This window comes from Carlito syrichta, unplaced genomic scaffold, assembly GCF_000164805.1.
Source record: "Carlito syrichta isolate Samal-C Ts95f unplaced genomic scaffold, Tarsius_syrichta-2.0.1 Scaffold131125, whole genome shotgun sequence".
NCBI classification, from domain to species: Eukaryota; Metazoa; Chordata; class Mammalia; order Primates; family Tarsiidae; genus Carlito; species Carlito syrichta.
In genome coordinates, this window is record NW_007075221.1 from 165,608 (window position 1) to 190,755 (window position 25,148).

Genomic DNA, 25,148 nt, shown 5'->3' on the forward strand with positions numbered 1-25,148 from the left:
AGGGGCCGCCGGGGCCCCCGGGCGGCACCCGTTGGGCTCCGGGCGGCCGCGGTCCCCCCACCTTCCCACCCCCAGCGCCCTGGGGGCCTGCCCCGAGCTGCGAGGAGCGTCCGAAGGCTGGAAGCGCCCGCCGCCCCAGCCTCGTGCTCCTTTGTTTTTCCCCGTAGGAAGCGTCTGGGTGCAGAGGCTGTAGTATTTATTTACCGGCTTCCTTTACCTGTTTTTTTCTTTTTAAGTCTCCTTCCCACGCTAACAGTGTTTTGTGTTTCTGAATCCGGAACAGCTGTGATTATCTGATGAAACACAAACCTCCTCCCCTCCCTTATTCAGCGGGAAGAAAAGAGGGTGAAAATGACCCGGTTTAAGCTTTCGCGTGCGGGCGGCCGATCGTCTGTTTCAGTGGAAGCCTCTTCTCGGTTCTGATCACGAGGGAGCTGTGGTTTGGGCTGCCCCCCCACAGCTGAGACGCCCAGCGGGTGCTCCGGAAAAGTCGGGCGCAGGCTGGGTCCCACGGGCGGGGACTCGGGCCTTGAGTGCCGCAAGCTCGAGGCGGCGCGGGACCGAATTTCCTGGCCTTTGTTGTGAGAGCGCGGGCGTCATGACTGCGCTCCCGGGTTCAGCACCCGCGCCTGGACAGCGACCTCGCCGCCGGGGGTGTCTGCGCGCGCCTGGACGCGTGCAGGAGGGCCGGGGGCGCTCCTGGGGCCGTGGGTCCCCGGGACAGGGGCTTCATCTGAACCATCTCAGAGAGATGCGGACGCGCGGGGTGCTTCATCTTCTTTGGGAGAAAAAAGTCTCATCCATCCAGGCAGCGTGTGGTTTTGACCCTGAAACTTTGAAAAGAAATGTCAGGGCATCGATCCATACTGCAGCTTGGCTTCAGAAACTTAGGACCCAGCATATTCTCAGGACTCTTCCAGGGCTCCAGAAAGGGCGTTTGCATGCTGCCGCGGGCTTGGGCAAAGCCATACGTTCCTTCCCAGCTTCTTGACCCCGTGTGTGTATCTCTTTAAAAATACCAGCCTACTTTATTACTATTTTATAAATTCTGAAGATTGTTTCTATCCATACCGACCCTTAGGCAGGGCACTTGTGGAGAGGTTTCAGTATGTCTGATTTGCAGTCAGCAATCTCGGAAGCAAAAATGTCATCATTTGACTTTTGTGGTTTGTGGAACTGAGTGTTGCTGGTAATGTTTGGTATTTCTTGGGCCTTGAACTTGTGAGCAATAAGTCTTTTAAAAAGCGACTTAGAGTGTGTCATCTCCTTGATCGTGAAATTGTGGATAAAAGAATATGGAGCATTTTCAGATTTCGTTATATTTCAAAGATAGAATTTAAGCAGGAATACAAATTGTCGTGTAATTTCACTCCAGTAACAGCACACAATTCTAATATGGAATTCTGAGTACTTTTATATAGAGAGTCTTTTTATATTTTCCAATTTATTTACTTCTGTTTTATAGATGTGGAGTGTGAGCCAAAGAAATTTATCTAAAGTTGTAGATTACCTTGCATTAATTCATTTCTGTTCTTAGCTAATAGCCTACAATTTGACAGTACACTGTTTTATCTGCAGTGAAGAAGTATATCAAGACAGAATATTAAAATACATGAAAATCTCCAGAGGGAGTTGTTAGAGTGGATTCTTCCGTGAGAGGGGAGGCAGTGATTTGTCTTGAATAGCTTTGGGCACCCCCTGATGTTTCCTCAGTGGTCTTAGTCTCTGCCAGTGCCCTAGGAGAACAAACTCTGTGAGCAGAGAGCACATTCCCTAAATTTCCCAAAAGCTAATTAAACCATGCGAGCTGATTTGTAGTTAACTGTCACAACAATCCTCTGAGAGAGTCGTTATCCTCATTTTAAAGCTGTGTGCACCTGGAGTCCCAGCTACTCAGGAGGCTGAGGCAGGAGAAGCTTGAGCTCAGGAGTTTGAGGCTGTAGTGTGCGATGATCGCACCTGTGAATGGCCAGTGCACTTCAGCCTGGACAATATACCAACACTCTGTTTCTAAAGGAAAAAAAAAAAAAGGAATTGGAACTGAGACAGGTTAGATGAGTTGTTTGAGTCTAGGAGCCAGAAAGTGGAATGGAGGTCTGTGTGACTGCAAGTCTGTGTGCCGGTTTTTCGTTTTTGTTTTGACACTATGCCAGGCAGCTGTGGATGCCACATGATAAGCTTCAATCTGTCATCACAGTGTGTTTTCCTATTTTGGTAATCAATCGACTAACCTTTTTACAAAGTTGACTAAAATTCAGTAAAAATACATGCTTTAAAATCTTTTAAACTTATTTTTATTTTAAAGATGTGGGGCCCAATTCAGGGTTAGGTATACAAATGTTCATTATGCAGGTACCCTTGTTGCTGAGGTGTGCTCCCCCTTCCCCAGGCAGTCTCCCACTACTTGCAATGTCGCTTCCCTACCCGCCTCCCGGCAGTTTCCTGTTACTGCCAAAAATTTTGTGATGATTCAGTAGATCAAGTTTGTACTTTTATTTTTGGGATAACTTGTCCTAATCTCCCAAAATAACAGTGACTTGTATATTTGTCTTTTAGGAGTTGATACAAAGTTGAAGTTCACGCTTGAGCCATCTTTAGGTCAAAATGGTTTCCAGCAGGTAACTTTATCTTTGGCTTTGAAAACACTCTTCTTTTGGGGTACGAACGGGGTTTAGTGAGATATATTTTCCAAGTGGGAATATTAGCGTATTCTTTGATAGGCACACTAAGATGAGGCACTCATAAAAGATATTTCAGAGGCAGTGACTTTAGAGCCACAAGTGGCCTGGGTTCATACTTGCAGTGAAGAATTTTGCACTTTCTATTAATGGTGCAAGTGTGAAAAAAACTTTAAAAAGCCACTGTCTGTTATTCTGAACCCAGAGTATACATTTTGTTTCTGAGCCAGTGCTTCCTGGCCATCTTGCGTGAATTGCAAATGGGTCACAAGTGTGTTGAGGGTGCCCGCAGGGTGGCCCTTGGGACAGGAACAGCCCCAGACCGGTCACGTCTGACTGAAGGAAGCGTTGACTGTTTACCCTAGAGTGCTGTTCACAGTTGATGTCCCCTATGGATGTCCAGACGGGAAGGGTGAAAAGTACCCATGCAGGTCAAGCCTGTCACTTCCCTGATGTGTCCCATCTGTTCCTAGTGGTATGATGCCCTCAAGGCGGTTGCCAGGCTGTCCACAGGGATCCCAAAGGAGTGGAGGAGAAAGGTAAGGGGGATTATGGGGCTGAGATACAGAGAACCATCCCTGTCCTCCTGTAAGGCCTTTGGAATGCTGGGAAGCATCTTCCACGTTTAGTCACTTGAAGCCCATCTCTTCACCATCCATTCATGCAGGAAGTGTCCACTGATGGTCTGTCCCATGCCAGGTGCTGTTCTTGGTGTGGTGGAAGAAAAACAAAGCAGACCAAAGTCTGTGTCCACACGGAGTGTACCATGAATACAATACAAAGCATGTCAGGTGGTACTAAATGCCATGGATAAAAATAAAGCATAGAAAGGGAGGAGAGGGGTGTGGGAGAGAGGGTGTAAGGAGGTGGTTTCTTCTATAGCAAGGTGATGTCTGAGCAGGCCCCTGAATGAGGTCAGAGGTCAGCTGAGCTGCTGCCTGGGGCGACACTCCAGACAGAGGGAACGGCCAGTCCACCACCCTCAGCCCTGGCGGGAGCCTCTCCAGAAGGTTCTAGCAAAGTGGGGGTGGGGATGTCAGAGCACAGCAGGCAAAGGGAGACCAGGGGAGTGGGGTCAGGGTGGCAGGCCGTGGAGGGCCTGGGGGCTTCTGCTCAGCGCGAGGTAGGAAGCACCGGGAAGTCTCGGCAGGGGCGTGACGTGGCCTGACATTTGTGCACATGGACACGGGACATGACCTGACGTGCGTGCACACGGATGACCTGAGGATGTGGGAGACGAGGGCAGATGCAGGGAGACCCGTGGGAGGCAAGAGAAGGGGGTGGGGATTCTCAGTGGATCCTGAAGACTGAGCTGGCATGAATTCCTGTGGGATTGCATACAAGGTGCAGGAGGGATGGCAAGGGGGATTCCAGGTCCCTGACTCCTGAGGAGGGCGGTGTCACTGCTGACTCAGCTGGGGGGAGCAGCTGTGAGAGAGTGTGTGCCTGCGTGCGTGTGTGTCTGGCTACTTGGGATGGCGGTGGATTAAGTGGTGGGCTTCGGACCTGTAAAGGTGGAGTTGCCTCTTAGACTTCTAATGACGGAGTGGACGTTTGGACACGCGATTCTGATGCTGAGGAGAGGAGTCTGGCTGGGGATACTTATCAACGTTATTCCTGCCAAGTGATGTTCAAATACCAAAGCTTGAAACGCGCTTAGGATATTAATTGATGAACCTGATCTTTGAACTTCTAGAATTTTTTTTTTTGAGTCACTCTGTTGCCCAGGCCGGAGTGCAGTGGCATGCTCATGGCCCCCGCAGCCTCGACCTGCTGGGCTCCGGCGATCCTTCCGTCTCAGCCTTCCCAGTAGCCAGAACTACAGGTGCACACTACCACAGCAGCTAACTTTTTGATTTATCGTAGAGACGAGGTTTCGCCAAGGTGTCCAGACTATTCTTGAACCTGTGGTCTTGGACAGTCCCCTCGCCTCGGCCTCCCAAAGTGCTGGGATGACAGGCTTGCACCACCGTGCCCAGCCCTAAACTTCCAGAATTTGAACCCTGAGCATTCCTCAAAATACACATTGAGCATGGCATTGTGAAGGACGTCTTTCGGAAACACATTTTCCTGGATGAGAGAAGTCCAGGAATCAAAATGCCAGTGACTCTTTGAGAAGTTATTCGTGATGGGAGCCCATCTGTCAGTTGTGCGTGAGTGTTTGTGCGCATGTGTATAGGGCGTGGTTTCAAGACAGAGGCCGCTCCCGTGAGAAGGGGCTCGGAGAGCAGTTTAGAGCCAACTGAAACAAGTATGTGTGATTATGCATCTAATTCAGTGGACTGAAATAGAAGGTGAACATCTTCCTGGCTTGCCTAACCCCTAGTGCCCGCCGGGACTGTTGCTTGACACATAGTGGGAACTCAGCAGTTATTTACTAAAAGAGTGAGCGGAAGGCCCTGAGTGGTGCAGTTCGTGGCAATAGACCCTTCAGTTCAGCCCTTTTCAATTTTTCCTGTGTCTGGTCTGGTCCCTGTCTTCCTGTGGGATGCAGTCGCTGTGCTCTTTTCTTTTTATTTTCCCCCTGAGTCAGAGTCTCACGGTTGCCCAGGCTGGAATGCAGTGGCATGCTTACGGCCACCACAGCCTCGACCTGCTGGACTCAGGCCATCCTTCTGCTTCAGCCTTCCAAGTAGCTGGAACCACAGACGTGTGCCACCATGCCCAGCTAATTTTTTGATGTAGAGACAAGTTCTCACCAAGTTGCCCAGGCTGGTCTCGAACCCCTGGACTCAGGCAATCCTCTCGCCTCAGCCTCCCAAAGTGGAGGATGACAGGTTTGAGCCACTGCACAAGCTAGAAAACTAGCTGTTTTCTTTTTCTTTTCTTTCTTTCTTTCTTTTTTTTTTTTTTGAGTTGGAGTCTCACTCTGTTGCCCAGACTGGAATGCAGTGGCACGCTCCCGGCCACCACAGCCTCGACCTACTGGGCTCCGGCGATCCTTCCGCCTCAGCCTTCCAAGTTATCAGAACTACAGGTGCGCGCTACCACGCCCAGCTAATTTTTGATTTATTGTAGACACAAGGCCTTACCAAGTTGCCTGGACGGGTCTCGAACCCGTGGGCTCCAGCAGTCCACCCGCCTCGGCCTCCCAAAGTGCTGGGATGACAGGCTGAGCCATGGAACCTGGCCTAGCTGTTTTCTTAGTAAAGGTGAAATGGTGTACTCTACATCAGCGCTCTTCCTTCTCTGCGTCTCCTTCAGGTTTGGCTGACCCTGGCGGATCATTACTTACACAGCATAGCCATCGACTGGGACAAAACCCTGCGCTTCACTTTCAATGAAAGGAGTAACCCTGACGATGACTCGATGGGCATTCAAATAGTCAAGGTAATGCCCCGGGGTCCTGGTGTGGACGGAAGGAGGACGCCACCCCTCTACACGTGGGCCCACACTTGTGTCCAAAGCCAGAGGTGTTTCGGACAGAGGGCCCAGTGAGCTGCACCTGCTGGGCTGAATGTCTGTGTGTGTTTTGTCCTCTCGTTTCATGAGTTAACAGCTTTTTCGTGGGGAACCTTGACTGTGCCTTGGCATCACACATGTAAACATCGCCAGTAAGAAGAAAACATTCAGGATGATCTTCCATCCATATTCAGTTGACTTACCTTCCTCACATGAAAGAGATTGAAATTCCATTTTTTTTTTCTTTAGCATGGGTCAGTGCTGTCAACTGGATTTTTACATTAAAGTCACTGATTAAGAAGTCTAAAGTTGGAGCTGGGCTTGGTGGCTCAGCCTGTAATCCCGCACTTTGGGAGGCTGAGGTGAGTGGATTGCCTGAGCCCGTGGGTTCGAGACCCGCCTGGGCAACTTGACGAGACCTCATCTCTACAATAAATCAAAAAATCAGCTGGGAGTGGTAGCGTATGCCTGTAATTCCGGCTACTCAGAAGGCTGAGGAGGAAGGATCGCCGGAGCCCAGCAGGTCGAGGCTGCGGTGGCCAGGAGCGGCCACTGCACTCCAGTCTGGGCGACAGAGTGAGACTCCAACTCAAAAAAAAAAAAAGTCTAAAGTTAAGTATATTTCATATTAGAATCATTTGGCTCTTGTTAGAGTCTTTGATAGTTTCTTAACTGTCAATTTCTAAAGGTGGTTAGGATTTGGGAAGCTGAGACAGGAGGACTTCTTGAGGCCAGGAGTTCGAGATCAGCCTGGGCAACATGACAGGACCCCATCTCTACAAAAAATAAAAAGAATTAGCCAGCCGTGGTGGTGTGTGCTGTAGTCTCAGCTACTTGGGAGGCTGAGGTGGGAGGATTGCTTGAACCCAGGAGTTGAAGGCTGCAGTGAGCTGTCGTCATGCCACCGCACTCCAGCCTGAGTGACAGCAAGATTGTCTCAAGACACACATACGTACAAACATAAGTTAGACAGATTGGGGGGTCCGCTTCCACCAGATGAGGCAGGCACAGGCCAGCTGTGCAGCTGTGGTTCACCTACCTGGATTCTGACAGTTGATTAGCGCCTGGGACTGGAAGCCAGGGATGCAGAATCCATTGGCTTCCAGTGTTATCCTTTTATGTAAGGCTAGCGCATGGCTCTTTATTTTGCATGAGTACATGACAGTGATGCTAAGCTGGGTTTTCAAAAGGAAAGTTATTTCATCCAAATTTTGGCTGCCACAAGATGGCTAATGTTTGGGCACATTTGAAGGTGCTTTTTGTGGGGGGAGGAAGCGCTCGCTGAAATGAGCTACTTTCTGATCTAACTGGGTCTGTTTCAGACAAATGCTAAAAAAAATTGTGGGACTTTATATTGTGTTGGATACATTTCAGCTGTGTATTTAGAATTTCAGGGTATGTTTCACAGAGATGAACTATCTCGTATTTGAAATATTAGCTTTCTATTTAACTTGTGAATTAAGGCATTGCACGTTTTTTGGTTTGCTTTTGAGTCTGGGTCTCGCGTTGTCGCCCAGGCTGGAGTGCAGTGGCAGGATCACAGCCCCCATAGTCTTGACCTGCTGGGCTCAGGTGATCCTCTGCCTCAACCTCCCAAGTAGCAGCTGGGACTACAGGTGCCACCATGCCTGGCTAATTTTTTGGATTCTTCTTTTTTTTGGACAGTTGGGGGGATATTACTGTGTTGCTTACACCATTCTTAAAATCCTGGTCTCAAGCAATCCTCCTGCCTCAACCTCTCAAAGTGCTGGAATTACAGGAGTGAGCCACTGTGCCTGGCCACAATGTACAGTTTATAATAATGTTATTAAGATCTTTCATTTCCTCATTGAAGCGAATGCTATGTCAGTAAAATGACATCAGCTCCTGAAAATTGTAGTCTCTGCTCGGTAATTAAGTTATAGATATTGTTCTCATTAAATATTAAAGTACAGCAAATGTTTCTGTCCTTCTTATAAAAATTCATAAAACAATTTGTTTGCATGATTTTTCTGTCTCTCTACAATACTAATTGCATTTTTGCTATTTTGATTTACTCCTTAATATTATTTACTTTTTGGCAGCTGAATATTATACCGCTTTTTGGAGAAAGGAATAATGCTAGCTTCAATCACATGTGTTAAAATGACTGTTGTATCTGAGGGATATTATTAAGACTGACTGTCAATTTACGTGGAACTATACTGTAAGTTTTGTTTATTCCAAGTCACTTTTTACTTTTTAATTTTTGTTGTAGAGATGAGGTCTCGCCAAGTTGCCTAGGCTGGTCTTGAACCCGCGGGCTCAGGCAATTCACTTGCCTTGGCCTCCCAAAGTGCTGGGATTGCAGACTGAGCCACTGAGCCTGGTCCCAACTCACTTTTTGTGTTAACTCTGGAGACACTTTCCATACAAAGTTTGCCTTCCTGGAATTCCCCTCACACACCTCTCTTAGCCTGTGTTCTAGAAAACAGAAAAAAGAAAACAAAAGGAGATGTTTGGGCCCATGTGTGTAAGATACATACACATTTTTTAAAAAAAACCACAAAAACACTAAAATCCATGTTGATCATTTGACTCTATTTGAAGGTGAGGCAAAAAAATAACGCAGCGTAATTTTTTTGGCGGGAGCATTGGGAGTTTCTTTAGAAATCTCGGCTGGTTGACAGTAGTGGAAAACTGCGGTGGGGGGTGGACCTGGGGGCTGGGGAGGTGGGATTGGCAGTAGTGGAAATCTTCCTGGGGAAGGGGGGCACACCTCATCAACAATGAGGCGCACAATGAATATTTGTGTACCTAACCCTAAATTGTACCCCACGATTTTAAAATAAAAAATTTAAAAGTTAAAAAAATAAATCTTGGCCAGGCGTGGTGGCTCAAGCCTGTCATCCCAGTGCTTTGGGAGGCCGAGGCAAAAGGTTTGCCTGAGCCCAGGGGTTCGAGACCAGCCCAGGCAACTTGGCGAGACCTCGTCTCTATAATAAATAAAAAATAAGCCAGATGTGGTGACATATGCCTGTTTTTCTGGCTACTTAGAAGGCCAAGGCAGAAGGATTGCCCGAGCCCAGCAGGTCGAGGCTGCAGTGGCCGTGAGTGTGCCCCTGCACTCCAGCCTGGGCGATAGAGTGAGACTCCGACTCAAAACAACAGCCAAAAACGACATCTCAGTTCCCTCCTGTTCTAGGACCTCCACCGCACAGGCTGCAGCTCCTATTGCGGCCAGGAGGCCGAGCAGGACAGGGTGGTGTTGAAGCGGGTGCTGCTGGCCTACGCCCGGTGGAACAAGAACGTCGGCTACTGCCAAGGCTTCAACATCCTGGCCGCACTCATCCTGGAAGTGATGGAGGGCAACGAGGGGGACGCGCTGAAGGTGAGTGTCGGGCCCTGACGCTCTGCCGAGCGTGAGGAGTGGGGACTGTGGTTTCTCGTCCTCAATGCTGCCCTTTCCTGAGGTGTTTGCCACACCTGTGCAATGACTTGGGACAGCATTTGCCCCCGTCAGAGCCACGTTGAGGGGCAGACTCATGGAGCAGCCAGCTGTGAAGTGCACTTTGAGGCGAATGTGTGTTGAGTCTCACTTATCAGCCATTGTGCCGCTATGGCATGTTAAGTATGAGTTGTATTCATTATCCGTTGTTGTGTAACAGATTAGCTGCTCAAAACAGCAGACGTGTGGCCACATAGTTTCTCTGAGTCAGAAATCTTGACACAGTGTAGTAGGCTTAAGGTCACGTCACTGTGGTATTCAGACTGTGGGCTGGGGTTGTGGTCTCATCTGAAGGCTCAGTTGGGGGTGGAGAGTGTTTGCTTGCAAGTTTGTAGATGTGGTTCTTGGCGGATTGAATTCCCCCCCAGACAGTTGAACTGAAGGCCTCGGCTCCCTGCTGGCTATTATCTGGAGTTCTCTTTGAGTGCCTCACCATTGGGGCTTCTCCCTCTCCCATTCTGGTGTCTGGCATCCCCCCAAATGAGCAAGGTTGAGAGAGTGAGCTAGGCTGAAGTGTTCACGTGACAGATTGGCAGGCAAATCTCAGAAGCAACATTCTATCATTTTTCCATGTTCTGCTCATGAGAAGCCAGTCACCAGGTCCCACACACGGCTGAGGGGAAAGGGGCCGTGAGGCGGGGATCACTGGGACCATGTTAGAAACTGCCTCCCGCTTCTGCCTGATTCTGGTTGGATGGCTGTATTAGGTTGTTTTAATCTTTGCTATTTGGAGCAAAGTATGGAGGACCTGGGCTGACAGTGTCTGTGGAAGGTGTTTATGTGGAGAAATATTACAGAGCTGAATTATATTCTTATCTTTTAATCTCTGGTGCCTAAATAGTTATTAGTTAAAAGAACTTCTGGAGACACTTTGTGAGGAGGTGCTAGCGATGTAAGCTTATTGTCTGAACCTGAGTCTGTGAGTCACCAGAAATGGTCTTTATGAGACGTGAAGCCTTTTGACTACAGAGGCCAGGGTCTCCCATGCTCGGGGCAATGTGGGGTTGTTCATTCATATGGAACCTTTCATCTGCTGTTGTGAGTGGTGCTGTGTGATGTGTGTGGCAGACACTCAGTCTTTGTATCCAAGACCCCTCCCCACTCTGAAAGTGGTGAATGCCTTATGGACATTCTTGGTCTCTGACTAATAGGATACGGAAAAACAAACACACGTGCCTCTGGGTTGTATACACAGCGTGGTGGACCTCGTTATAAATCTAGCTTGGTGTGCTCTAAGTCACGTTCACCCTCTCACTTTTTCCATCCATGTATTTAAGGGAGCAGCTTTGAAGTGACTTGTTCATCAAATAGGCGGGGGCGGGGGAGGGAGGAAGACAGTGACAGAGACATGACTCTGAGGTGTTCTTTATTAAGGAGCAATTTTGTTTACCCAGTCTACAAGTGTTTGTCATTTTTCATCAGCTGTAATTCGATGGCTGTGAAATGGTAATTGTCCTGTCGAATAATTGGAATAAGTGATTCAGGTTGGGGGTGGGATGGAGAAATTGGGGGACGGGATGGCACGTGCCAGTCACATCAGGAAAGGGTTCGGTGGCCCTTGGAAAGGAAAACCCCCTGTAAAAGCTGGGTTAGATAAAGCTGAGAAACTGAGTATTTCTGCTCATGCCCCAAGAAATGCACTCAGTGAGATCACATCGTGAGCATTGAGGAGCGTGTGGGCCTCGTGGTTAGATATTCATGATGCGAGGAAAGGTTGGCCTCACCAGGAGCGCTTCTGGGTGAGGAAGGTTTGGGGTGTCAGTGTTTTTCCAGCAGCTGTCTCAGCCTCTGCATATCATAATACCTAGGGAAATACATAGTTGATTAGAAACAGGGGAGCCGTTTTTCTGCTTCTCAGAACTGACTGTGTTTTCCTAGTAACTATTTTATTTTTAACTATCTGTTAAAATTCAAAGCTCTCTCATTATTTTTCCTAATTTTTTTTGTTGTTTTGGGATCTTGCCTTTGAAATTTAGCAGTGTGTGGAGTAGGGGGCAAGCCATCTTCTGTCAGACTTTGAGACAGAGAATTTCATCATGTCGCAAGACTTACTATGATAGTTGAAGAAGTGATTTTTGTTTTTCTTGTTTCTATGTAATTTTGAGGCATCGTAATTTATTTCTTCCCTCCCTGTCTTTCTTTTCTTTTCTTTCCCTTCAACAAGGTCTCCCTCTGTTGCCTAGGCAGGAGCGCAGTGGTATGATGATAGCTCATCGCAGGTTCAAACTCCTCGACTCAAGTGATCCTCCTCAGTCTCTCAAGTAGCTGGAACTCCAGGCACACACTACCACGTCCGGCTAATTTTTATTGTTTTATTTGTCGAGACAGGGTCTTGCTATGTTGCCCAGGCTGGTCTCAAACTCTAGCCTCGAGCAAATCTTCCACCTTGGCCTCCCAAAGTGCTGGGATTGCAGGTGCGAGCCACTGTGCACAGCCGCATCATTTCTTAGTAATGTTAAGCATCGTCTTTGATACCCCGTCTTATCCTTAGATGAAGGTTACAGTGGCCAGCCACCTCCTGCCTTGCCCTTGCCTTCCTGACCCTGTGCGTCCCTCTCCTCTTAGTCCCTGGAGTGCTGTCCCCCTGCCCCCCAGCACCCTGCCCTGCTGAGGTCTCCCTTTCAGCTGCCGTCTTCCGGCGCCTCCTCCCTCCACGCAGACTGAACATGTCCTTTTCTTGTTGCCAAGCTCTTACTTCCAAGGTGAAGTCATATTCACCTGGCGATGTCGGAAGACTGGCGCTCTTGAGGTCTGGCCTCCCCCGTCACCGTCACCGGGAGAAGGGCCTTCTCCAGAGAATACCTCGCCCTTCCTGACTCATTCACAGCTGTGACCTGGGAAAGTAGAGATTACAGCTGAGAAGAAGGAAAGACGGTCCTTGGCAGGGCCGGGAGATGGGGATTTGAGAAAGAGAGGATTGCAGATCCTGAAGATCCACATGGGACATAGACTCCACCGGTGTAGAGCCCGCCATGATTTTCCTCCTGGTTTTGCTTTTGTGGTGCTTCAGGAAATGATCTGGTCTTTTCGGGTGCAGGCACAGTCAGTGCTTGCCAGTGACAGGGAGAGGACCCGGTGGGTGTGTAGCTCCCGCGTGTGTCTTGCTGGGTCACGCCAGTGGGTCTTGGCTTTTTAGAGAAGGTCATACAAACAGAAAAGTGACAATGAATAGTAGTTTGAGGGACTTGTATAACAATCTCATGAAAGGAATACAGATTTTTTCAAAAGTTCCATTTGTTCAAACCAGCCTAGTTGAATTCTCCCAGGAGAGAGAAGTGGACAAAATGCCAGCACGAATTGCTCCAACAGCCCAGGCTGAGGGTCAGGGCACTTCGAGCCTGCTGGGTGTGGGTTTGTGAGAGGCCGGCTCTGCTGAGGTTGGAAAATTGTGGGGACGACAAGGGCCAACACTGAGGCTCCTGCTGGTGGCTGCTGAGGTGTGTGTCTGTCCCAGAGTGAAGCTGAGGGTTGCATAATCACGCTACTTCTGGCGTGAACTCAGGTCTAGTGACCCTTCTAGAAACTTCCAACAGCGGCACACTTGGGGTTGGTGGTACTTAGATAATTATGCCGCCCGCTCCTTAACCAGGGTGTTGGTGAGCTCTCAAACCCCGATAGGCTGAAACGATAGTGAGCTTTGGTTAACTGCATTTTTTTTTGAGTCGGAGTCTCACTGTCGACCAGGCTGGAGTGCAGTGGTACACTCTTGGCCACCCCATTGTCGACCTGCAGGGCTCTGGTGAACCTTCTACCTCAGTCTTCCAAGTAGCCGGAACTATAGGCGTGCACTACCACACCCGGCTCATTTTTGATTTATTGCAGAGACGAGGTCTCGCCAAGTTGCCCGGGCTGGTCTCGAATCCGCAGGCTCAGGCTATCCACTCCGGCTTCCCAAAGTGCTGGGATGACATGCTGAGCCACTGAGCCCAGCCAACTGCATTTTTATTTTGTTTTGAGTCGGGGTCTCACTCTGTTGCCCAGGCTGGTTGCAAGGGTGCAATCCTGGCTCACTGTAGCCTCGACTGCTGGGCTTAGGTGATCCTTCTGCCTCAGCCTCCTGAGTGCCACCACACCCAGCTAATTTTTTTTTACTTTTTGTAGAAATGGGGTCTCATTATGTTGCCTGGGCTGATCTCAAACTCCTAGACTCAAGCCATCCTCCTGTCTCGGTCTTCCAAAGTGCTGGGGTTATAGGCATGAGCCACTGCACCCGGCGGTTAACTGCACTTTATTTATTTGAAGACAGTCTTTCTATTTAGGACGTGTTGGGGTCCTGGTTTTACCAAATGGTCTTGTTCTTTCTTTTTCTTCAGATTATGATTTACCTCATTGATAAGGTCCTTCCTGAAAGCTATTTTGTCAATAATCTCCGGGCGTTGTCTGTGGACATGGCCGTCTTCAGAGACCTCTTGAGGATGAAGCTCCCAGAACTGTCCCAGCACTTGGACACCCTCCAGAGGACAGCAAACAAAGAGAGCGGAGGTAGTGGTGATTCTAGTGATGGTTCTCGCTGCTGTGCCTTTGACGTGTGGGACTTCTCTGATTCCATAGTACCCATGAATCTAAACCTTGGGCGAAAGTGGTACTTCCGTTAGGAGGTGTTGGATGCAATGAGCAGTTAGAGATCTAGAGCACAGAAGCAAAGACCGAAAAATGTAGGGCCACGTGTTGAACCTCTAACTGGTCGTGGTCATGAAGTCAGTTGAGCGCCTGATACCAGGGCCGATCAACAATGGAAATGACGGGTTGTGCTCAGGACGGGGAAGGGGCACGCATCTTCTCATCCAGCTAAACTGCCCCGAGCTGACGCCAGGCCGACAGGCGTCATTGAAACGGAGTCCCAGGGATGACCTAACGCACACTGGCGTTTGGCCTGAACCGCCAAGGTTACGGGAGGGCCGACCGGGGAGCTGCTGCTCTCAAGTGGGCACCATCCGGCTGTTGGAAACAGCTGAGACGTCTGAGCCCGGGATACCAGAAGGCACAGCGTTGGCTGGGTTTGCTGGGTTTCCTGTCAATGACTGCCAGGTCCTCTTGTAGACCAGGCATCTGGAAGTCTGGTCTGATCCACACATTTAAGTCTGGAACAAATTTAGAGGATTTTGAGGATCGAATCTGTGGTTAAAATGCACGGGTGGCACTAGTGACACCCAAGTGCCTGTAGGCATTGTCTTCTAAGCGTTCGAAGAATCTTCTCATTGAACGTGGCCATGCAGTGGCATGGTGCCCCGTGTGGCTCTGAGGATGTTTCCAGGTAGACCCACCCCCCCGCCAGAGTCAGACACACTTGACTCTGAGTTGGGACTGAGCTCTGTGTTTTCCCCCACGTGACTTGCACTTGGCTGGGAGGAATGACCCCAGAGGCTAAGGTTCTGCACAAAAAGACTCCCTTTGTCCGTAGGTAAGGAGGAAGATGATGCCAGCATCAGGCAATGGGGCATACTGATTGTCGTGGGGAGGGGAGTGCTCCGTCTAAATATCTGACTCCTGTATTTCATTACCACGCTGATGCTATCACAAAGATGGGAGGGAGGGCTATGTTTCTAGTCAATCTAGATATTTCAAAAAGGGCTAGATTCAAGATTGTTAAAACTGTGTATCGGCCAGGGGCAGCGGCTCACACCTGTAATCCCATCCTTTTGGGAGGCCGAGGTGAGAGGATTGCCTGAACCCAGGAGTTTGAGACCAGCTTGGGCAACTTAGCAAGGCTCATCTCTACAATTAAAAAAATGAGCTGGGTGTGGTGGCGTGCACCTGTAGTCCCACCTACTTGACCGGTTGAGGTGGAAGTATCACCTGAGCCTGGCAGGTCGAGGTTGTGGTGGCTGTGAGCGTGCCACTGCATTCTAGCCTGGGCAACAGAGAAGCTGAAAAAAAAAAAAAAAAAAGGCAAAGCAACAAAAAAACCCTATAATTTCGTATAATTTCATTCAAAATATTTTAGAATTTAATGCTGCTTAATCTCCAAATGTTTTTCGTTTAATTCCATTGTGGTCTGAGAACTACGTATAATTTAAGTAGACAACTAATTTGTAATGAGCAATTTTATTCTTATCAGCAGCATTGAATAAAAGTAGGCTTTGTAAGATTTTGGAAACCTGATGACCTTTGCTTTTAAGAGGCTAAAAATCCTTTCTAGTCTGTCTTTGGTGGGAAAACTTGCTTCTTAATTCTCAGTATGCTGCAATAGGAGAGCCAGAGTAAGTCTCAAATTAAGATTTCTGAGGTTTATCATAAAGATTTTATGAAGTTCATATTATTGAGTGTTTCTTTTGTTTTTGAGTCGGAGTCTCACTCTGTCACCCAGGCTGGAGTGCAGTGGCACATTCACGACTCATTAAAGCCTCGACCTCCTGGGCTCAAGTGATCCTTCTGCCTCAGCCTCCCGAGTAGTTGGGACTACAGGCTCATGCCACCACTTCCGGCTAGTTTTTTGATTTATTTTATCTGGTTTTTATTTCTTTGTAGAGACAAGGTCTTAATACATTGCTCAGACTGGTCTCAAACTCCTGAGCTCAAGCGGTCCTCCCTCCTTGGCCTTCCAAAGCGGTAGGATTCCATGGGTGAGCCACTGAGTCTGGCCATTGAGTTTTAAAAAATTAAACACACCTATGTTCTTCCAGAAACATGGGAGGAAAGAATAGGAGGAAAGAAGGAGAACTTAGGGATACAAGGAGATCTGTCGGGAAAGAGAACACATTTGATGGGCGTGGGAGGCTGGAGGAGTTTGGACCCGGCCAGGCGCCAGGGCTGAAGGCACTCAGTGTGTGTGTTTCCTTGCAGGTGGATATGAGCCCCCCCTTACGAACGTCTTCACCATGCAGTGGTTTCTAACCCTCTTCGCCACGTGCCTGCCCAATCACACGGTTCTGAAGATCTGGGATTCGGTCTTCTTTGAAGGCTCAGAAATTATCCTGCGGGTGTCACTGGCCATCTGGGCCAAGCTGGGCGAGTAAGTGATGCCTGCTTCTGTTCTGTGGCGTGGTGGTGGGGTCCCACGCATTGCATGTTTTGTGCTCTTAGGTGTAGCGCATCCAGAGTTAGCCATGAGGAAAGGGAGAATTGTGGCCCTTCTCGGTGCATTCACCTTCTGACACCTTGGCAGCTGGTTCCTGGCAGATGGCATTTACTGAGGAGGGGGCCAGGTCTTCTCCAGGTGGGGGGTCTGTTGCCCAGGGCAGTGTCCTGGCTGGTTCACTTTTTGTCGGGGTCTCCCTGGACCCTAGTTGGGGAGAGGGAGAGGAGCTTGGAAGAGACGGCCTGAAGGCCTGGAGAGGGTTGGCGGGCTTACTGGTGAATACCACAGTTTGGATTCTATGTGAATCTTAATTTTGTTCTGCCTCTCAGGGCTGTGAGACAATGAAACGAGACATCACATACAAGGCATGGCAGGACACATGGAACTTCTTTCCTTTCATCATGTCATCGTGTCTTAATTCTCTGCTGCAATCTGTTGCTGCCAAGACATGTCACCAAATAGATTTGACTTGTATTCTTTTCTGGTAGAGGGGCTGAAGAACAGGGTATTTTCACACATCTCTGTTGTATTACGATCTTCCATTAACGTTGTACCTTTTGGGTAGTGGAAGAAGCATTGGGATGAAACTGTTTAGTCAACTGAAGAAGCAGCCACGGTTTATTTGTTTTGAATTGGAGTCTCACTCCATGGCCCAGTCTAGAGTGCAGTAGCCTGCTCACGGCCACTCCAGTGTCAGCCTGCTGGGTTCCGGCGATCCTTCTGTCTCGGCCTTCCAAGGAGCTGGAACCACAGGCATGAACTACCCATGCCCAGCTCATTTTTTATTTATTGTTAAGATGAGGTCTCGCCAAGTTGCCCAGGCTGGTCTTGAGCCCACAGTCTCAGGCAATCCACTTGCCTCGGCCTCCCAAAGTGCTGGAATGACAGACTGAACCAGCGAGCCTGGCCACAGCCGTGTTTTTAACGCGTCCTTCTTACCCTCTAGGTGGCTTGAGTGGGCACCGTAGATGACATGTCAGAAAACTGACAGCGCATGAGCAGTATTTTGCCTCAAAACCCTTTTAACCAGCCTTTCTGTTTATGCTAAGTTGCTTCCTGGGAGACTTCCAGTCTCTCTAACTTTTTTTTTCTTTTGCAAAGAAGTATTTACCAACTATCAGTTCAGAGATTTACAAAAGTCGTTATTGCGTGTATCTTTGCACGTCTCACAGCTGTGTCTGTGGCCTTTGTTTTACTGTTCATGCTTCTCCACTGGGCAGATGTCTTCACCTGTCTGGTACTTGGTGTGCCGTTTTCTCATCTTTCGTCTCCTCCCAATAACCACTCTTTCTGCGCCGTGCACTTTTGGCCTCCTCCCCGTCTTGTGAGCTTTCTGAGAGCTGATGGTTTCCCTGGGCATGATGATCCAATGACTGCGTAACTGGTTTAAAGATTCAGGCATAAAGCACTTGACTGTACGATGAGTCAGTGACCATTCCTTTGTGTTCCTTTTTTTGTTTTTGAGTCGGGGTCTCACTCTGTCACCTAGGCTGGAGTGCAGTGGCACCATCCTGGCCACCACAATCTCAACCTTTTGGGCTCAGGTTTTTCTTCCACCTCAGCCTTCCAAGTAGCTGAAACTACAGGCATGTGCCACCTCACCTGGCTAATTTTTAAATTTTTTTGTAGAGATGAGGTCTTGCCATGTTGCCCAGACTGGTCTTGAACTCCTGGCCTCAAGCGATCCTCCCACTTTGGCCTCCCAAAGTGCTGGGATGACAGGTGTGAGCCATCGCACCCAGCTGTCTTTGTGTTAGTTCTTAGTGAGGGAGCAGGAAGAAGTGAGGTGATCCTGGGTTTATTCTCGTCACCTCTAGGATCAGAATGTATTCCTATGATCACCCCAGGGATGTCACCCTGTTGAAATGATAATAGCTACAACTGAGAGCCAGTGCTCATGAGTACTTGCGGCGACTGGCGCCATTCTGCGTGCCCCGGGCTGTAGGCTCACTCCCTCTTCCCTGTCATTCCGTGGAGCCTGGCATTGCATCTCCTGTGGATACGGAGACTGAAGCAGAGAGCCGAGGGCATTGCTGCGAGTCACCCAGTCACTGAGTGGGTGACCTTGATTCTGAATCCTGGTGGCCTGGCCCTAGGGTCTGTGCTAGTAATACCATGATGCTACAAATCATAAGTGGCTGCTGTCTATGGATTCAGGGGACCTGGGAGTCAGACTGACAGGATGGTGACTGGTTCTGAGTTTTAGCTCATTACGATTCTGCATCTTTCGAGCAACTTATTGTGGGGGAGGAAAGACATGCAATGCACGTTGCAGGGACCTAGGGGCATGCCGTGGCGTCGGGCAGTTTAGACATCTCATCTCGGTCAGTTCCAGTAGTCCTGAGAAGCAGATGGGGTCAGTCGCCCTCTCTTCAAGTAAGAGAACTATCCAGGAGGTTTTTTGTTTTTGTTTTTGTTTTTTTAGAGATAGGGTCTCTCTTTATATCCCAGGCTGGAGTGCAGTGATGTGATCACTGCAGCCTTGGACTCCTGGGCTCAAGCAATCCTTCCACTTCAGCCTCCTGAGTAGCTGGGACTACAGGTGTACACCTCCAAGCTTGGTTCATGTTTTAAGGTTTTTGTAGAGTTGGGGGTCTCGCTATGTTGCCCGGTTCAGGCACTCCTCTGGCCTCAGCCTCCCAAAGCACTGGGATGACAGGCATGAACCACCATGCCCAGCTGCCAGGAAGAACCATGCAGCACACAGGTCTCTCTGGCATGTACACACTTGAGCAACACAGGTGCCTTGTGTGTGGTATCTGTGGGCCCTGTCCTCTTGCCTTGGCTTCTGGAACTTGGGACTTTGGAATTTCCACCTTTCACTCCCCAGAGGCTCTTCTGGGACATGCGAGCCGTGGCCCCCGTCCTCCCCACCCCTCCCCGTGTTTCTCTCTCTGGGTGCCCCTCTCCTCCCCTGCTGCTCGGCTCACTCCGTCATCGTCTCGTGCCTGGCCCATCGCACTCGCACCCGGTGTCTGCCGCGCCCCCTCCAGGCTGACATGCCAAGGCCACAGCTGTTCTCTCCCTCCCTGGTTCAAGCCTTCTGGTGACTTGGGCTCTGAAGAGGCTCGGCTGCCACGTGGGGCCTCTGTGGCCTGCCTTCTGCCGCCTCCTCCCTCAGCTCCACCGGCTTCCCCCACGTGCAGCCACATGCCCTACGTACACCCACCACCCCGCTCGCGTGCAACTGCAACTCCCACGCTGGCCGTGCAGCACTGCCTGTAGTTTCCAGAGTGGGCCGTGTCTCCAGCATCCGTGTTGGGGGAATACCTTTTCTTCCCATCAGCCTGAAGCACATTTCTTTCTTTTTTTTTTGAGTTGGAGTCTTACTCTTGTCACCCAGGCCGGAGGGCAGTGGCATGCTCACGGCCACCGCAGCCTCGACGCACACCACCACGCCCAGCTAATTTTTGTGATTTATTGTAGAGACAAGGTCTCACCAAGTTTCCCAGGCAGTCCTCTCACCTCTGCCTCCCAAGGTGCTGGGTTGACAGGCTGAGCCACTGTGCCCGGCCTGAAGCACATTTCTCAAAGCTCATCTCAGGCACAGCTTCTCCTCTCACCTCCCGGCGTGAATGTAGTCCCCTCTTCATTTATGCCCACACGCTCCTCTGTGTATTCGTGATAATAATATTCGTGATGATACTTCAGCCCCTTACTGCATTTATTTATTTACGGGATGGCAGCTGGGAGATGAGAACACCCGAGCCTGAGGTTCTTCTGTCTCCGTGTGTGTTTTTGGCGACCCGTGGACACCCCCTACACGTGTGCCTCGGCATGTAGGTCTCATGGCTGATGGGCACGGGGTCATCCCACCCCACAAGGGACTTTGCGGAGATGAAGCAGAGATGTCTGGTCCTCCCTGCTCTGGGATGCTCCTTTTTTCCCCTCCTAGAAGAAAGGTTAAACTATGACCTGCCGCCCAGGTTGCAGATGTCAGAGTCTCTCTTTGCGTGTGGAAGTGAATGCCAGACACAGGGTATCGTCCAGCAGGCAGCAGCACCACGAAGAGACTCTGGAAGTTCTGCTGGTGAAAACCTCCCGGGACCCACGGACCGTGCAACCAAGCGCTGGCCTTTTCATCCTTGGCTTCTGCTTTTGGAGTGTGGCTTCAGTCTGTTAGTGGGATCCATGTTTGGATTAAGACTAGCCCACACCCTGCAGAGGACGGCTGTCCTTCACGGGCCCGCTCTGTGGTTGTGACTTCCAGGCGGTGGTGGGTGTGCTGATGTCTCCAGCATGTCCCACGGAAACAGAAAAGATGCCTCAGTGGCCAGGGGAGCCATGAGGAAGACCCATGAAGACCCATTCTGTAACAAGCACCTTGGAGTGGCTTTGGTATTTTTATTTTAAAATTTCTTTTTCTGTATTTATTTTTTGGGGTCTCCTGTCCAGGCTGGAGTACAGTGGCATGATCGTGATGGTCATGGCTCACGGCAGCCTCCACCTCATGGACTCAGGTGATCCTTCCACCTCAGCCTCCTGAGTACCTGGGACTACAGGCGTGTGTCACTGCCATGCCCAGCTAATGTTTTCTTTTTTTTGCTTTTTGGTAGAGAAGAGATCTCTGTGTTGCCCAGGCTGGTCTCAAACTCCTGGCTACAAGCAATCCTCCTGCCTTGGCCTCCCAAAATGTTGGGATGACAGGTGTGAGCCACTGCACTGGGCCACTTGGTATTTTTAACTCTTTTCTCCACACACAGTGGGCCGTGCAGTGAGTGCGTCTCTGGGTGTTGGTTTTTGCCAATGGCTGCCATGGTTGGTTAGATGGCGGGAGGTAACACGTCAGTTTGTGCCCATGGCCCGTAGCCGTCATGCAGCAAGGGCGCCCTCAGCGAGACCTTTCTGTCTTCCTTCGTCCAGGCAGATAGAGCGCTGCGAGACGGCGGACGAGTTCTACAGCACCATGGGGCGCCTCACCCAGGAGATGCTGGAGGATGACCTGCTGCACAGCCATGAGCTCATGCAGGTGGGTGGCGGCGTGGCAGAAACTCACGCAGGTGGGTGGGGACATGACGAGATCATGAGGTGGGCAGATGGCGTGGCCACAAGCTCACGCAGGTGGGGTGGCATGGCCACGAGCCCACGCATATGGGTGGTGGTGTGGCCACAAGCTCATGCGAGTGAGCGGGGGCATGGCCACAAGCTCATGAGGAGAGTGGGTGGCGTGGCCACAAACTCATGCAGGTGGGGGGTGGCGTGGCCATGAGTTCACACAGGTGGGTGGAAGCGTGGCCATGAACTCATGCCGGTGGATGGTGGAGTGGCCATGAGCTCGTGCAGGTGGGTGACAGCAGGGTCATGAGCTCACGCAGGTGGGGGAGCGGCGTGGCCATGAGCTCACACGGGTGGGGGGCAGCTTGGCCACAAGCTCACACAGGTGGGTGGAGGCGTGGCCATGAGCTCATGAGGTGGGTGGGCGGCGTGGCCACAAGCTCACACAGGTGGGGGGTGGTATAGCCATGAGCTCATGCAGGTGGGTGGAGGCATGGCCATGAGCTCAAAGGCAGGTGAGTGGTGCGGCCACAAACTCATGCAGGTCGGGGGTAGCATGGCTATGAACTCACACAGGAGGGTGGCAGTGTGGCATGAACTCAGGCAGGTGGGTGGTGGAGTGGCCACAAGCTCATGCAGGTGGGGTTCAGCACGGCCCCAAGTTTGTGTGGGTGGGTAGCCACGCAGCTCAGGGAACCAGGTGCGCAGGAGTAGCTGGGGCTTGCACAGTGGTCCAGGGGAGTGTGCATGGCCGGCCCTCAGACTTAGGTTTTCAGAGTGACCAAGAGGCTCTGTAATTCGGTAAGAATCCAAGTCATGAGAGGAAGGAAGGGACGGATGATGGATACTGTTGCAGCTTCCATTCACACTGAGTTGCTTGAAGATCATTAGGTGTGATAGCAAGATGAGCTGGAAGAGAAAGGCATCACCAGGTACTTATTCTGGATCGTACTCTTAACTGTTTTTGTTTATTTATTTACCTGAGGTGTGGTCTCGCCCTGTAGCCTGTGCTGAGTGCAGTGACATGACATGGCTCACAGCGGCCTCAACATCCTGGACTCAGGCGATCCTCCTGCCTCAGCTTCCTGAGTAGCTGGAGCCACAGGCACACACCACCACACCTGGCTAATATTTTTTATTTTTTTGTAGTGACAAGGTCTTGCGATGTTGTTGCCCAGGCTGGTCTTGAACTCCTGTCCTCAAGTGATCCTCCCACCTTGGCCTCCTGAAGTGCTGGGATTGGCCGGGCTCGGTGGCTCAGCCTGTCATCCCAGCACTTTGGGAGGCCAAGGCAAGTGGATTGCCTGAGCCCGTGGGTTTGAGACCTGCCCGGGCAACTTGGCGAGACTTTGTCTCTACAATAAACTAAAAAAAAAATTAGCTGGGCATGGTAGCGCATGCCTGTAGTTCCAGCTACTTGGGAGGTTGAGGCAGAAGGATCACCGGAGCCCAGCAGGTCGACACTGGCGTAGCTGTGAGCATGCCACTGCCCTCCAGCCTGGGTGACAGAGTGAGACTTCAACTCAAAAAAAGAAAAAAAAAGTTCTGGGATTACAGACGTGAGCCACTGTGGCCAGCCAGTATTCTTAGCCTCTTGAAAGGGAGACTTGTGGGGAGCAACTGTTTTGGGGAAGGAATTAGTGAGGATGAGAAAAGGAGATTCTTCCAGTCAGCCTCTTGATGTATTTGTTTTGCCCACATTTTAAACTCAGGGGATGACATATTCATCATACATTTTAACGTGAAAGGCTGACGGCATTGGTTGTCTCTGGTCTGTTACTCTCTCTGGTCATATCCATCAAGTCACTGATCTTGGCTGCGCATGTAGACAGGCAGGTGGTGTATTCCCTCTGCTCCTGCTGGGCTCTACCGCGCGCTGGCCGCCTGGCTCTCCTGTAGCTCACTCTGCCTCTGTCCAGCTGTGAGTCTTGTCCAAGCCTGTTCTCGGCCCCTGGTTGCTTGCTTCTTTGTGACTTCTCTCTCCTTTGTCTTGGCCTCAGCCTCCACCTTGGGTGTTGGGCTCCACACCCAAGGTGGTGCTTGGTGCTGGGGCTCAGTCTGCAGATGTGCACATGAAGACTCAGGCGCTCACTTAGGGCCCGGGCGAGACACTTCCCTGCCTTGCTGTCCCCAGCACGCCTGCAGCCTCTCGGAGTCATTGCTCTTGGCGCCTGCTGTCTGCTTGGTTGAGAATGTCGAACCCCTGCTAGAGCCTCCTTGGCCGCACGTGTTCTTGTCTCAGCCCTCCCTGGCGCCCCGTCCCTTCTTCCTCCCTCCCTGTCTGTCTTGAAGGACACATGTCCTGTCCGCCCTGACCCATGTGCTCGGCTCCCAGCTCTTCTCAAGTGCCTGGCTGTGACCCCAGCCCTTCTCTCTCGGGGATGTGCCTTCTGCTGGGTGCCACTTGATGTCCACGCTGGGCATCTTCCGCGTCCGAGGTCCTGGGCATCCATCCCACAGACCTGCCAGGTGTGATGTCCTCCCTTCTGGCTCACACGTGGAGCTCAGCAGCCACTTGTGGTGACAGCACCAAGTGTGGGTTTCCCAGCTTCACAGCCGGTACGCTGGGCAGCTCTGCGTGAAGCTGCCTCTGCTGCCATGGTCCTCCTCCTCTTCCCCTTTGTCCCTGGGCCCTAGTCTTGCCAACTCCAACCATCTTGTGTCCTCGAAGACGTGGCGGGGATGGCGCCTCCCCGGCCTGTGTCCTCTCTGCCTGGTCTCTCTCCTGCCCCCATGCTGTCACGCCCCGCTTCCTGGTGCGGATGCCATCTCCTGGTGACAGTTGCGGACAGTCCCAGCTGGAATTGTCCTGCGGTCTGAGAGCACGGCACCTTCTTGTGCCATCCCGTGACCCTTCAGTGGGCCCAACCTTGGTTGAAGCTGCATCTCACTCCTGGCGGCCCTGAGCTTTGCCCTCCTGCTCGCGGCTGAATATGCAAATTGACTGAGCAGACATGTCTTCAGACTCGGTGGTCGTTTCTGCCTTTTCATTTATGGTGTTTGTATGCGTGGCCGGGCCCTCCTCCCCCCCCCTTGTGCCTGTGCAGCCCGCATTTGCTGCCGGGGGGATCATCCGGCTTCCTGCCCTGTCACTGGGTTGTTCAGTGCTTCCTTGGCGCTGAAGATGGGAGGCCACGTGCTCATCCTCATGCTCTGGCCTCCACATCGGCCTCTACAGATGCTCATGGAGCATCTCCAAGTGTCGGAGGTTGTCCAGACGCCGGGACACAGCAGACAGGAAAGCAGCGGACTGCTCTCGGGAGCTGAGGGCCCCCTGTATAAGGGCGAGGGATGGGCGCCAGCCAGCTGTGCCTGGGCGCTGGGGCCAAGGACGGGGAAGGACACATCCGGGCTGGGTGGGTGAGATGGGCGGGGAGGACATCAGGGAGGCCTCCCGAGAAGAGCTGCGGGGCTGGCTTTCCCTTGGAAGGTGAGTTGGCGTTGGCTAGGCTGTATGTGCGGGTGTGAGTGCACACAGGTGTGAGGGTGTGTGTGTCCAGATGCACACACAGATAAGAGTATATGAGAGAGGTGTCGGATGCCATCTTTGTCCCTAGGAATTCCCATCTTCGGTCTTTTTTTTTTTTTT

The 25,148-nt window shown here is 50.9% G+C and overlaps 1 protein-coding gene across 1 annotated transcript in view; it reads left to right on the forward strand.

Moving 5' to 3' along the window:
- Positions 1-25,148, forward strand: part of TBC1D30 (TBC1 domain family member 30) — an 85,397-nt gene that overhangs the window by 40,947 nt on the left and 19,302 nt on the right. Inside the window, exons 3-9 of the mRNA XM_021708149.1 lie at positions 2,557-2,618; positions 3,152-3,217; positions 5,883-6,008; positions 9,244-9,429; positions 13,860-14,028; positions 16,330-16,498; positions 21,428-21,533. Of these exons, the coding sequence (XP_021563824.1) occupies positions 2,557-2,618; positions 3,152-3,217; positions 5,883-6,008; positions 9,244-9,429; positions 13,860-14,028; positions 16,330-16,498; positions 21,428-21,533 (884 nt within the window). The remainder of the gene's footprint in view (positions 1-2,556; positions 2,619-3,151; positions 3,218-5,882; positions 6,009-9,243; positions 9,430-13,859; positions 14,029-16,329; positions 16,499-21,427; positions 21,534-25,148) is intronic.